The sequence below is a fragment of the Gavia stellata genome, chromosome 1 (genome assembly GCF_030936135.1).
Source record: "Gavia stellata isolate bGavSte3 chromosome 1, bGavSte3.hap2, whole genome shotgun sequence".
NCBI lineage: Eukaryota > Metazoa > Chordata > Aves > Gaviiformes > Gaviidae > Gavia > Gavia stellata.
Genome location: NC_082594.1, coordinates 23880322 through 23895220, shown reverse-complemented (window position 1 = coordinate 23895220; position 14899 = coordinate 23880322). Strand labels below are relative to the sequence as shown.

General features: G+C 47.6%; 1 protein-coding gene across 1 annotated transcript in view; it reads right to left on the bottom strand.

The window, feature by feature from the left end:
• Positions 1 to 3449: 3449 nt before the first annotated feature.
• Positions 3450 to 14899, bottom strand: part of MTUS2 (microtubule associated scaffold protein 2) — a 200925-nt gene continuing 189475 nt past the window's right edge. The window contains exons 12-14 of the mRNA XM_059835946.1: positions 13726 to 13845; positions 10982 to 11079; positions 3450 to 5218 (exon numbers count right to left, since the gene is read on the bottom strand). Of these exons, the coding sequence (XP_059691929.1) occupies positions 5002 to 5218; positions 10982 to 11079; positions 13726 to 13845 (435 nt within the window). The 3' untranslated portion in view covers positions 3450 to 5001. The remainder of the gene's footprint in view (positions 5219 to 10981; positions 11080 to 13725; positions 13846 to 14899) is intronic.

The window sequence follows — 14899 nt, the reverse complement described above, 5'->3', positions numbered from 1 at the left end:
TGGGAGCCCCAGGCGTATGGGAAGCAGCCTTAGAAAATGAATTAATGTGATTTTTGATCTGATTTATAGCATGTGAACCATAGTCAGGTAACCCAACCGAGCAGCCCCGCTGACAGGAGGCTAAGTGGCTGTCTAGCTTCGGTCTTTACCATAATGGGATAGCCTTTTAATGGGGTTTTGCTTTGTTTTCAATTTATTCCAGTTTCTGTGTGCACAGACATACAGAAAACACTGCAGGACACGCTAGTTTGTATGCATCGGCCCATATGTGCGCTGGCACATGTATTTATTATCAGGAATATATTACACTTATCTGTACATCATTACTGAAATAATACAAACTCTTCCTGTAATCATGAGCCACATAGTAAACGGGACCACAGAATTCCTGCTGCGTGGGAAACTGTACAGAGGCTCCTCAGCGTGTCCATGGGACACAACCACCATCAGTGCAGAGACTTAAAATACCTGATTTTGCACTTGATGATAGTTTTTCCTTTCCTCCCCCCCGCCCGCCACCACTGCAAGTCTTTGCCACTGTGCATCCCTCTATGCTGGCAGCTGCGGGAGGTGCTGTCCCAACGGGGCCTAACGGTGCTTTGCTGCAGAAAACCAGCGCTTTCCTGCAGCTTTCCCAGCTCTCCATGCCCCCCGCTTGCTGCTGGCTCTCGAGCTATCCCACAGCTGTTACCCGGTGGCGGTCTCTGGAGCCCCTTCAGACACAACCGTAGGCTGGTTTTATTGCCACTGCAGCCTTATGCATTGAATAAAGATTGACCAAATCAAATGGCTCCTTTTTGAAGACACAAGGGCAATAAAACCCAGCTCAGTGCTGGCTGCGTTCCCTCTCCTGCCAAAGGCCACCCTACCCTGCAAAACAGGAAAGTCCCTGTGTCAGCCATGGCGTTCAAGAGGTCTCCAGCCCCCCAGAAGGAAAAGCTTCCCCTTGCTCATCTCCGAGCAGGGATGGCCAGGGAGCAAGGACTAGAGATGTGGCCCCCACACTGCTGGGAATGCCAAGCTCACCTTGCACAGTCGCAGCTCCCTGCTGAGAGCTGGGGTCACCGGCTTGGCCATGCACTTGGGGGGTCTCCACCCCCCTTCACCCCTGCTCTGGCATGCGGAGGCAAGGAGGGACAGGACAGAGGAAGAGCAGGAAAAAGGAATTACCTTTTTGGGGGGAAAAAGTCTGTGTTTCTGGGCTTGCACCAGAAGGAACCACCCTTCACATCCCCGCAGGCATGGGTTGCTGGGTTCCTTCTGGTCAGACAAAACTTCCTGCAGCTTTGCTAGTGATCAGGCAGGCCCCAGAGGCCGTGCCAAGGAAGAATCCAGTAAGAGGCAGGATTGGGAGGCAAAAATTAGATGGGAAAGGGATTGGCAATGACATCAAATGATGGTGGAGCTGGGATCGGTCCCAGTTTTCCCACCATAAAAGCCCCACTCCCAATTCACTGCTGGAAGCATCTTTTGCGTATGAATTTAAACCAACAAAGTGATAAGTAAAGCACCAGAAATAGAGGGAAAGAATGAATAAATTAAAAAAGGACAGGGTCAGACAGCCTGTCCTGGGCCAAAAATATGCTCTAGTGTGTTCAGCATGGAAAAGTTTAGATTAGCATCACGGTAACAACTCTGGTTGTATCATCTTACCCAATTTTAAAAAGGGTAAAAAGGAGGACCCTAGAAACTACCGACAAGTCAGCCTGACTAATCTGGTGGCCTTCTACGATGGATTGACTGTGTTGGTGGGTAAGGGATGAGCAGCTGATGTCATCTACCTGGACTTCTGTAAGGTCTTTGATACAGTCCCACTCAACATCCTTGTCGCTAAATTGGAGAGATATGGGTTTGATGGATGGACTATTCAATGAATAAGGAATTGGCTGGATGGCTGCATCCAAAGAGTTGCAGTCAAGGGCTCAATGTCTGAATGGAGATCAGTAACAAGTGGTGTCCCTCAGGGGTCTGTACTGGGACGAGTACTGTTTAATATCTTCATCAATGATATAGACAGTGGGATCGAGGACACCCTCAGCAAGTTTGCAGATGACACCAAGTTGAGTGGTGCGGTTGACATGCCTGAGGGAAGGGATGTCATCCAGAGGGACCTGGACAAGCTCGAGAAGCGGGCCGATGTGAACCTCATGAAGTTCAACAAGGCCAAGTGCAAGGTTCTGCACCTGGGTCGGGACAAACCCTGGTATCAATACAGGCTGGGGGATGAAGGGATTGAGAGCAGCCCTGTGGAGAAGGACTTGGGGGGTACTGGTGGATAAAAAATTGGTATGAGCTAGCAATGTGCACTCGCAGCCCAGAAAGCCAACCGTATCCTGGGCTGCATCAAAAGCAGTGTGGCCAGGAGGTTGAGGGAGGTGATTCTCCCCCTCTACCCTGCTCTGGTGAGATCCCACCTGGAGTACTGCGTCCAGCTCTAGAGTCCTCAGGACAAGGAAGACATGGATCTGTTAGGGCTGAAACACCTCTCCTACGGAGAGAGGCTGAGAGAACTGGGGTTGTTCAGCCTGGAGAAGAGAAGGCTGTGGGGACATCTTTATTGTGGCCTTTTGATATATGAAGGGGGCTTATAAGAAAGATGGAGAAAGACTTTTTACCAGAGCCTGTAGTGATGGGACAAGGGGTAATGGTTTTAAACTAAAAGAGGGTAGACTTAAAGTGGACATAAAGAAGGAATTTTTTGCGATGAGGGTGGTGAGGCACTGGAATAGGTTGCCCAAGGAAGCTGTGGATGCCCCAACCCTGGAAGTGTTCAAGGTCAGGTTGGACGGGGCTTTGAGCAATCTGATCTAGTGGAAGGTGTCCCTGCCCATGACAGGGGGGTTGAACTAGATGATCTTTGAAGGTCCCTTCCAACCCAAACCATTCTATGATTGTATGATCTCATTATATCAGAATTGTATGGGCAGACTGCAACATGACAATGCAGTAGGTATTGCAGATATCTGTGCATTTAGCAAGTATGAAAGTGGTTAAAATTGTACGTGGCAAGGAGGGGCTTTGTGTGCATGTATGTGTTAGGTATCTATCCTACTTTCAGGTTGTACTTGCTGGACACACTAAAATCTAGTAATGCATTTCAACAGTAGTAGTTGGTGTGGCATCATCTATTCTAACAAGATGCTCAATTTACTCAGTATCACAGTATCATGCAAAAGCTGCTACAAAAATAAATTTCTCTAAAAAGGAGAAAAAAAAAATCACCTTTTTTTTTAACGCTGCGGAACAGGCCACAGGCGCTTTGATGGTGATTGAAGCTGTATCTAAGCTGCGTCTGTGAGTCCTGAGTACTTCCCAGGAAAGCTGAAGCACAGCTCCCATCCAAGCAGTACGGCAGGGCTCTGCAATCCCATCTCTGCTCACACAGGGTGTGCTGGTGCCACCACACACCCCGGTGGGAGAGTTGCCCTCCCGGCAGCACTCCTGCACCCCACGGATTTGCTGCACGTACCGTTTCCCACTTACTATGACCTTGGTGCTCTGAGTAGGAATGCACACAGGCTCTTTGCCCTAAGCTGGATAGAAAAGCATCCCACAGATCTCTTTATTTTAAATTATGCTCAGGGATTTTTTTTTTCTTGCTAGCAGTGTCCACAAGGGCCCTGCAGCCCATCCCACCCCAGCTGCTCCTCAGCCTTGCTGCCCCCTTGGGTGGGGGTCACCCCAAGCCTGGGTGAATTTTTTTGCTTCTAGGCAGGCAGGGAAGTTAAAGGTAGTTTAGCCACTCTTTTCCATTAATCTTAAAAGTGCTCTGTAACTTTTGGTAAGCTTTAGCAATGTGAAATAATGTATATATGTGGAAGGAAAGAAATTCTGACCTCATTTGCGCCCATGTAGTCCTCTGTGCTCTATTTGGTGTTACAGACGAGATGAGGCTAAAGCCCTAGCAGGTGCCCCATATCTCACCCTAATACTAGAAACCTCTTGGCCAGCAAAGGTCAAGGAGGAAGAACTTATTTTCTCCTTCTTGCTTAGGGGACTTGAAATAAATCAAAATGGACAGGAACCTGCAACCAGAGGTTTTGATTGTATCCAAACCAGCACAAGGTCAAAAAAGATAATATCTAACTAGGATTTAAAGACACTACAATTGAAACACGTTAACCAGTAACCTCTATCAAATTTGCTAAAACCCTCAGGTTTCTCATTGCTAGCCTACCTCCACTTACAAAATCGATGACAAGAGTTAAAAAGCAGTGAGTGGTATGCGTATCTTATCTGGTGTTCATTGCAAAGGTGATGGTTTTGAAGGCAGTACTGTCTCAGAATTTCAAAGTCGCTGGTGTTCATGTTACATAGAGTACCACTTGGTGGTCATTTGGAAGGCGCTTCTACTTCTGTGTAACTTTCTTCTAGGTTGGGTATAAATATTCCTGGGAGGCTAAACAGAAATGCATTTTGTTTAGATACAAGTCTTAGGCACAAGTTAGAAAACTGCTGACTGTAATGAAAATATATCAGCACTCAGTAGTATCCAATAATATAAAAAATGCAATTCAGAACATCTTCAACTACATATATATGTGTGTGCGTCTATATATAGGTATAAAGGTACAATACATACATGTATATAAACACAGACACATATACAGAAATATTCACAAATTGAACTGTATTTGTAACTAACCTGAAATACTGCAGCAAAGTTCATTCTGACGAACCATTAATATAGCATTTTTCAACTTTTGGCTCTAACCATAGTTAAAAAGTTAACACACCAAACTAAACGTTTTGCTATCCTAACTTCCTGCTGTCCTAGCTTTTTGCTATCTTTTTTGCTACCCTAATCACCATGTCAGAACCAAGAGCTCCTATATGGGGACTATAAGAGTACCCTGCCTACTGTAAAACTATGCAGCTACCGAGCATGCTTGCAGCCACGAACCCTGTGCGCCTGTTGATGGTAATACTTCCTTGGATGGTAACATTTAGCAGATTGGAAATTAATAAGAGGCAGGGGACCTTCGGCGCGCAAGTGCCGAATCATCGCCGCAAGGTTCTGACTTTTGCTGGAGAGGAGTTCCCTGATGAGCAGCGATAAAAAGAAGTGGACGATGTGGGTGGGAGTTTCACGGGGCTCACGGCATCTCCCTCCTGCAGCTTCCAGAGGAGCTCTTCATTAGTCCTGCTCAGCTTCTTCTTCTCCTCCACTTCTTTCTCAACGTATTCTTGAAGATTAGCGTTCTCCTCTGACAATTGCCTGGAGCAGGAAGCAGGACAACATGTAAGGCACACCGGTGGGAAGACAGTGGCATTAACACAAGCCAGCGCTGGACAAGAGGCAGGACCAGGCAGGACCCCAAGCACCTCCCTCCATCCCACCCCATTCCAGCCCAGCCCAGCCCAGCCCAGCCCATCCACCTGTCCCTAGGGCTGCAACTGAGCTGCCCAAGCTGGGACACAGCTGCCCCTGGGTCTCTTCACTGCCGGGCGAGGAAGGCATCTCCACAAGTCACAGCTGCCCCCCCAGTGTCTGACCTGCCTCTGGATGCACCTGTGTCTTTGCTCTACTGCCAAAGCTTAGATGGGATGAGCTCCAGCCTTCCTCCATGGCCCCATGCAACTGTCAGCATCATGCACAGCATGCAAAGGTGCCAAGGGCTTTGTGCATTGACCATGTACTCCAGCCACTTTAGAAATGGCCATTTTCCCATACAGACAACAGAGTAAAAATTGGAAATTCCTAAAAGAAAAATCTAGCATATTTGTTTCTTTATTTGTATGTTTGAAAGTAGCAAAAATGCAAGGCTGCAGTGCACTGCAAGAACAGGATTCGCCACTCATGGACAGACGGGGTGGAGAGGGTAACTGGAAATTTAGGCTGAGATAAAGCACAGGTGCGTGCTCACCCTCCCCCAGCGCTGGCCTTCCCTGGGAGGGCATGAGTTTGTGAGCACAGTGGGAGCTGAAAAGAGTCCCATCGGTCCCCATGGTGGGCAACCAGGACTGCAGAGCACACCAGGTCTATGCCAATCCCATGCTCACACCCAGCCTTGGCCACTGGCATCTGGCACTGGCATCTGGCCACTGGCATCTGGAGAGGACTTCAGAGCTGGTCCCAGATACTTAGCTTGGGCATGTAGGTAGGCACAGTGGTTTCAGACATCCTTTTCTCACCAATATTTGCTTGTGGCTGAGTTGGTTTTGGCCCCCTGACAGCTACCATGCAATGAAGCTGATTGGGGCGTTATCTCCCTCCTGCTCAGGACACGGGGGAAGCAGGTGCCCAGCATGGGGTTGTGGCCTCTCTTTGCACAACCTGTTCACTGGCACAGCACTTTCTACCTGGGAATGTGCCCATAAGCCTCCGTGGAGCCAAACCCACCCGCAAATGGAGCCCAGAGCCCTGGGTCAGCGGGCACTTGTGCTTCCTGCACGTGTGACCCCTTGGCCAGAGCTTCTGTTCCTACACCAAGAAGACAAGGGGCTTCAGAGATCAACCCAATATGGCCTGACCCAGCAGTGGCACCCCTGCAGATAACCAATAAGCAGCACAAAGTGCAGGTGGGCTCCTTAAACCCTGCTTTCTCCCTGGCTTCAATGCCTGGCTCCAGCCACCTTTGCCCTGTGGCATTTCACAACCCAGAGGTGCTTGCAATGCTGTCCCATTCCAGAGCAGCACAGCAGCTAAAGCGTCCCCAGAGAGGGATAGTCCTGGGTTTTAGGCCTTCTTCTGTCTGATTGAGGACGAAAATCCAAAGTCCCAACTCCATGGACAGCTATAACTCTCACCCTTGTTTTTCAACCCTGCCACCAAAGCTGTGCCATGAATGAGAGAGCATTTGTGGAGTGGCAGAGCAAGAGCAAAGAGGTGAGGGAGAGCAATTGCATCCCTGACTCTTCCAACCAGCTGCTACTGCATGCAGAGGGAAAGGGGTCTGCGCTCTCCATGCTCCCTATTGTAGCTGATGTCCTAATGCAGGATGCAGCGCAGCTTCGAGGCCTTCTCTCTCCTCTGTAAATAGTCATGAGGCTATGGGTCCTTCTCCAGTTCCTTCCTCCTTGGTCCTAACAAACCCTCTATTCCTGACTGCAACATCAGGGAAATTTCACCAGCAAGGACGAGGGAGGTGTTTTCCCCAGAATGCACTATAACCTAATGGTTTTTTGGGAGGTGGGGCATGGCAATCTCCTGTGGGCACCACAAGGTTTCTCATCTAACTAGGTGACTGGTTTTAAAAGAAATGGGGCAGTGAAGGCAAACTGTGGGACCTGATCGAGATGTGTTTTGGGCATGTGCTGGCAAGACCACCATCCCGGAGGATGCATACAGGTACACCTGACTTTTGCAACCCCATTACACTTGGGCAGGAGCCAGGTCCTGATGTGATCAGGCTGGGGCAGCTCTGGGCATGTACCTAACCTGATTTACAGGCAACTTAGGATTTTAGAGAACAGGGAGGCACCTAGCCTCACCCCTAGGTATTTTCAGGGTTCAGCAGCAGCTGGGTGTGGATTTTGGATGCACACATGAAATTCTGCACAACTCCTTTTCTGCGTGTAGCCTGAAGCCCATAGCAGATGTCATGGACTGCTGGTCCACACTCTTTGTGTCATCGAAAGTCTCTGAGAGGGTAGGGTTGGCATTGCCGAATTTGTTTAAAAAACTTTTTTAAAGAATTTCTGCTTTTTTAGCCTTCGTTCCTACAGAAATGGAGCTCAAGTAATCAAGAATATGTCTGTTCTTCTCCCACTCCCTGAAAGTTTTGAACCATGAAGCAGTGGCTAGCAGAGTCGAAGGATTAAAAGACACAAGTTGGCAGAAGTTTTCAGAAAGCTGCTTGCCTGGTAGAGGAGGAAAATCCTATTCACGGTCCCATTGGGGAACCAGCTGTGGCATGAGCTCAGTCTAATAGGCACAAGAAAGTCCACATGGGAGCTTACTCTGAAGAAATAGCTCCATAGGAGACCTCTTGCTACACATGGAATTACTTTTTCTTTTGCAGTGTCTAACAAGACAGTCCATAAAAGTTACACACAAAGCCTCACTACATTCTTTTCCAGCCAGCATTTGCTGAGAAAAAAAAAAAGCACATGCCTTCCCTGCCTTTGTGCGGCTCTTAGTGCATGACTGGGTGGTAAAGCCCATCTGGGTATTGGGAACAGGCTAGTCACACCAGCACAGACCTCAGAGTACAGTGAAGGGCTCAGCTCCCTCCTCTGCTAAAGGCACTGCTTGGACAGGAGGCAAGCGCAGCCCACAGCCCATCAGCATGTATCAGCCTCCTTTATGTTGGAGGCTTAATGCTGCTTGCTAGAGGTATGGTAGGATGCATGGTATCAATGTCCTCTGGAGTGTCTCACACAATAGACTTTGCAGAACTAATACACGCTGCAATTTGCTGGCAGAGGCATGCTGCAAGTTATACACATGACCTGCAGGTAAGTAGGGAGACGTTTGAGCAGAAAAACGCCTCTGAACAAACCATGCAGCACGTGGACATATCTTCCAGAGAGACCTGCTTTGACACATGGATAGAGAAAGGAGCTGCTGCTTGTTGCACTGCTTATTTTAGCCTTGTGCACATTGCGCTGGGAATTTACACTGTGTCACCTGTCGTGACATGACTGGACGCAGGCAGGGCCAGCTTCACCCCACCCAGCGCCAGAGGCAGCTTGCACAGCCAGCCGGCATCCTTCAGCAAAGCCTCTGCCTTCAGCTCAGCCAACTGTATCTGCCTCTGCTGCACCACGAGGAAGGAGATGGACAGATGCAGCATCGCTGCTTATAAAAGATACAGATGCCCATTCAGTCCCTCTTCATCGTTCAGGCAGAAGAAGGAAGAGAGGCAATGCAAAAGCAAATGTGTTCTCACCATGTAAGTTTGTATCTTGAGATATATATTTCAATTTTAGACCTAACCCATCTAGAGAAACCTTTATCCCCAGCACTGCAGACTTATGATCAGATGTGTTCCTCTGCCAGCCTCCTGACAATTTAAGCAGCTGTAACAAATCACAGCCATAAAACCGCGGAGGTCTGCAGCAGCACGCCTACATGATAGGGATGCAGGGGAAGGTGCTTGAGTTGTTCCCTCGACTCATGTTAAAGCCTTTCCCAAAAGGCCCAGAGGTCAGCAGGTGCCTGGGCTATGCCAACAGAGACAGACACCCGTCTGGTCATCTTCATCTCTAGGCTGCTGGAAACTACCATTCCTCAAACATCCCCAGTTCAAAGGACCAAAAAAATGCTGGTTGATTTGGAGGGAGAATCCGAGGTGTTGGGAAATCAGATGATTTATTTAAGTGCTTGGGGAAGTCCCAGCAGAGGCTCTGTGGAGCTCCTGTGTCCAAAGCTGGTGCATGCTCTACCTGCAAGGCTCTTCTCTCTTCCTTTGTACCTGCCCTTGGCTATGACTGGAAATATCTCTGTGCACTCCTCAGCTCCCCAATGCCTCCAGAAACCCCTCCTGGCCATTCTGCAAAGGCTGGCTTTGCGCTGGCTCCCATCCCTCCTGCTTCCCTCCCTCCTCTCCCTGCTGCTGGGCTGCCACAGCCACGCAGGCACCCAAAGAGCAAACTGGCAGAAGTAGCTCTAATCTGCGCTGTTCCCCGGCAAGGGCAGCTCCCTGAGCTCATTCACGCTGCACTTCCCAGGCAGTACCAGTACAACAGAAACAAGCAATTTGGGTGGCCACTGCTGCCAGGAAAACCCATGTTTTAATAAATCCGGCTTTAAAGCCTTGCCTAACACTGTCCCTATAGCTATAGCTGTCCCCAGACTGTTACCGTTGAAAATGATTGTCCTCTAAGTTGACTTTCCAGGCCGACCTCAAATTCAGAATTTCTCCCAAAAGGTGTTCTTCGAAACCAGTGCCTACATAGCTACAGGCAAGAAGCAAAGCGCTGCAGCCAGATGCCAGCAGGGAGTGGAGGGTGCTGTTCGCCCAGCCAGAGGCAGGTAGCTGCAATGCAGAGGCCAAGCACCGAACCAGGCACCCTGGCTGCTGTCACAGCGTGGAGAGAGACTGCCTCTTCCAGACCACAATTCATCCAGCCCAAAAGCAGGTGTCTCAAACTGGTCTGGTGAACAGAGACCTTAAAAATTCCTGGTTTTCCTCCCCAAGCACAGAAAGGCTGTAGACACCCACCTCAGACAGCGACGTCTGTTACAGGTATTTACAATCAGGTGAGATGAAAGATAATCCTCATCCCAACCTGAATGTTAGTACAAGCAATGCTGCCTTTTAAAAATATCTACATGCACAAGACAATTTTTTTAAAGGCTGAATCATCAATAAAGGAGGCACTAGAAAGACAACAACTAAAATTATAACAGAGATGAGACGCTGAAGTTTTAAAAAGTCAGCTAAAAATTGAATGGTGTTTTAGACCAATGGCATAATTTCTGGCAACAATGACAGCTAGGCAGCTGGTGTGTTGGGACAAGTTCAGCTCTAGCATCTTCCCCTGGTATCCCTTCTGCCTGGCTCCAGCTGTGGTCTCTTGCCTTATAGCAGACTATAAACTCTCTGGGACAGGGACTGTCCTACCCTTCTCTATTTCTATACCACCATACATAAGGAGCCTTGTCACCCTTGTCAGGTTGTGGCAAGGGTGCAAACAGACAGCGCAGATGAAAAAACCCCACCAAAGGATAACCCTGCCTGGGTGACAGTGGCATTGTTAGGATGCCTCTCCTGAAATCGCCCCATTTCCCATCTTTGTTACCCACTAATGGTTCTCAGGGCACTGACACTGAGATCAGAAGCCACTGGCAAGTTTGCTCTCAGCAGCATGTTGAAATCATGGAAATACACAGACAGATATGTGGCCTTCCTTATGTTAAAGTAAGCAAACCCCAATATAAAAAGGATTTTTTAATAAAACAAACAGATCAGGACACCAATACACTTTCAGCAGAAAATAAGTTTTTTGCCTTCTGAAATAAGTGTCAGGCTTAGGCAGTTAAGATCTGCAGTCTTCTTTCGAGCTCAGACACATTGAAAAAATCAGCACAAACCTTGTTATGACAGTATTTTGCTCAATCCTGGCTCTGAGTTCTTCATTCTGCTGTTGCAGCACGGTGATTTTTTCTTCCAGTTTTAAATTTTTTTCAGCCTGCAATGGAAGAAGGTTTGTTAAGTCTGAGCTTAAGCCCAACAACTGATCCAAGCGGATTTGTTCTTTATCATTATTTGTCCCTAGAGCAACTTCTAAAATTTGAGGATAGGTCACCTTGACTGCAGTTGAGACTTAGATGTCTGACTCACACCGCATCGCACTGGTGAAGTAAGTGTGGCCATCAGCAGAGCACTGAGCGGAGGCAGAACTGAACTAGCCCTTACTTCTAACTGAGGAGGAGGAGGGTCTTAGTCTTGTCCAGTGCAAATAGAACATCTTCCTCAGTGGTGCCCCACACCTTTCATCCCTCGGGAGCCAGAGTTACCAGCTATTGCTGTGGACAGGGAGCTGGTGGCACTTGGGGAGCATGGGGATGCCCAGCATGGAACGGGCATTGTGGTGTAGTGGTCAGTCTAGTGATGAAGGAGGAGTGTGAGGTGATATGATGTGCATCATCCAGCTCAACTAACCTCATCGGACATAAATGTCTGGCGTCCAACCTCTAGGATTATGATTCCCCGGTTATGGGGACGGAAGAGTTACCCAGCAGGGCAGATTATGCTCAGCAGCAGCCTTAGACTGCTGCTGCTGCATTCACATGAGGTGGGCTGCCCTTTGGAGACACTGCTCTCCACTGCTGGCAGTGTCGGCTTAAATGACAGGCTCAAACTAGACATTTAACTTTAAGCTACAATTAAGTGAAACGAATCCTATCCCAAGCATAGGTAGCTTTTACTCAGGACAGTTCAAGGACAGAGTTTGAGGATGTCAATAGCAGTGTATTAAAACATCAGTAAGATGTATATAGGCATATACCACAGCCTCAGATGACCTACTTTTCCCAAGTTTTGAATTTGACATACTTTATCACCTTAGTTCTTGGTTTTCCAGCAGTTTGAATTTTGCTGAATTCAACTCTTTTGGAAGAAAACAAGACATCACAGGGTAACCTTATCTCTGTGTGAGCTTGGTTATTGAATTTCCCAACCTTTTATAAAGAACCAAAATATTGTGCACTCGAGTTAGCAATAACTCACACTTTATGGTGGAGGCATCAGTTTTTTTCCAGTGGTTTCCAGTCTATGCAGGTAACCATAAAGGATACTTCTGATTCTCAGATATTCTGGCCTATCCCAGTATATTTTGTTAGAACAGAACAAGGATTCTGGCTCCGTTTTGAAATGCTCTGAGAGAGGAATCACCATCACAGGCACCTTCCCTACTTCCTCAATAGTTTTAATAAGTAGTAGCTATGCCAACATGAAGCATGGGAGATGACCTGTGCATCTCCTTCCCTCTCCACTGCAACCCTCGCCCTATACCACTCCTCTCCCACCACCTTCATTTCCCACCTCCCTTTCAGCAGACAAGGAGCCAAGCCTGACCCTGTATTTGAAATGCCCTCCTGCTCCCTTATGAGGCACCCCATCTTTCAGAGCATTTGGAGATGCCATGTAGGTGTTCTGGCACTTGTTAAAGTACATCTTTAAACAGAAAGCAGTTATGCCTTTGGACCACAGCAGACCCAGTGTTTTACTGTGATCAAGGGCAGGAGCAGGACTATGTGCTTGTATGTGGTTAATTAGCAAAAGGAGCTAAATGACCAGGAACCATGTAGGCTGTTGTTTTTTTTTTTTTCAGTGTAACACCGCAGTGCATGTTTTCAGATGCTGGCTTAGCTCCAGGAGCAGTGTGTTGGAAGGAACACAGTTAACAAGCCTCAGTTGTAAAGAGGCACTTTTCTCTACATCCACTTACTCAAGCATCTGTTCAGCAAAATTATCATCTGAGTTCTCAAATTTCCCCGTAAATGGAAACAAATCTTGCTGAACGCTGTGCTGAACCAGCTGTCCCGGCTACCCAGATGAGGTTGTGCCTCATCCTGTCACCACACTATACGTTTACTGTCACTGTAGGTTATGCCTTACAAAATGAATCCCCTTTCCAATAAAAAATGTAATGGATGGTGAACTGGGGAGTTCTTCATTAGGGACCCCCACAAGCAAAGGATGAGAAAACAGCGTAGGCTGCAGAAAAGCATTACTTTAAGGTTGGAGAGAGCTTGCCTAGCATAAGCCTTGCTAGGGACTGCTTGCTGAATATTGCTAATTCATACTCGTGGCTGGGAGCTCCCTAAATGACCGTCCGAGCAACAGCAGGACACACATAGCTCGATCTTCCCTCACTTGCCCTCTTGAGCCCTAAATGGTTACCTGACTCCTGTAGGGGAGCATGGTGCAGGCTGATGTACAAAATGAAGCTCTGGAGTACCACAAAGTTCCCCTTCCTCCATTCTTCCTACACCACTCGCCTCGCTGTCTAACATAAAAGGCTGAGCAGGTATTACACGACAAAGCAATACAGATCAATGGATGTGTGGGAGAAATCAAGGATATCATGGGTGGGTGAAGGGATGGGAAAAGATCCCAATTTCTGAGTGAAAACCTGGGACGTAATATAGTGGAAGCAACTATGTAGGTCGACAGTGGAACAACACAATATATAGCCATTTATGAACCTCTTTGGCTATGTCTTGCCCCAACCTCATGTGTTCTCTCACCCCTTTTAAGTTCATCTGCTGGAGCCAAACTTCTACTTTTATACCTTTGTGATGTCTCCTCTGGAGGAAAAATGACAACTCACCTGTTTTTCTAGCTCCATAATCATCTTCTCCTGTTGGTGAATCTGATGGTTCTTCATTTCCAGAACATGTTTTAAGCTCTTCAGATCTTTTTCTAAGTGCAGATATGGAGCTCGTACAATCTGGGAAATATACCAGTGATTTAGATAACTGTCAGCCAGAAATGAATCTTCAGCCATAATATAAAGTTTCTTTAATGCACCCAGTGGTTTAGGAGTCTCAGTGATGTGAAAACCACCTGGACCTGGGCCTCCGCAGCCCATCTGAAGCCTGATATTCTCTCCTAGACCACTCCTTTCGCAAGGAGCCAACCGTACCTTTCTTTTGACCAGCCTCATGGCTAGAAGGATGGGATGCCAGGTTGTTCAGCAACCTCATTCCTACTCATAGCTTGCGAACTGCATGAGGTGTTTTACGATTGTGCAGGGATTTTGGCTTGGGAAAAGTACAAACATGAAACTGAGGAAACTGGACAAGGGGGCTGGAGGTGAAAACTACAGTGTTCTGCCTTGCCTGCACCACTGCATCACAGTGCCTGTTAACAAAAGATCAGATCTGGTGGGAGAAAGTTCCTCCTCTGCTCGAGAACTTCAGATGTAGGGGATACTAGGGTTCAACTCATGGGCAAAAGATGTTCTCTGAATTATACTGATGAAGTACTGTTGCTGACTTAAGCTGTTCTGGATTTTTCCCAGTGTAACTCACTCCAGTGAACTGCCTGGTAGTACTTGGCATTAACATCACTGTGACACAGCAGAATTTGTCCTTTCGTGTAAATTAAATACTGCAGCAGAGGTCGAAAGGGACTGACGCTGCCTGTTTCCCATGGCCGAGCCTGTTTCAGACGTTTGCGCTCCTTTCCTAAGGAGTTCTCTCACCTAATAACTCACTGAGCCCCTTGCTCACTCCACTGTTTTCATTGACTGTCCCCTCTGTCATGCAGATACAGCTGCCCATGGGGTTGTGCTGTGAACACACTGAAATGCCCCAAGTTAAAAGAAAACTCTTTTTGGAGGGTCATTTCAGGGTTATTTAATTTCAGATAAATAACTACAGTAAATAAACAGCATGGCCCCAATAGACAGCAGTTCAATAAATGTTTCATATGACAGGGCTGTCCCCTGCAAGTCCAGAAAAAAATGAGGGAATACATAGGATATCAAAGAAGTTGCTTCA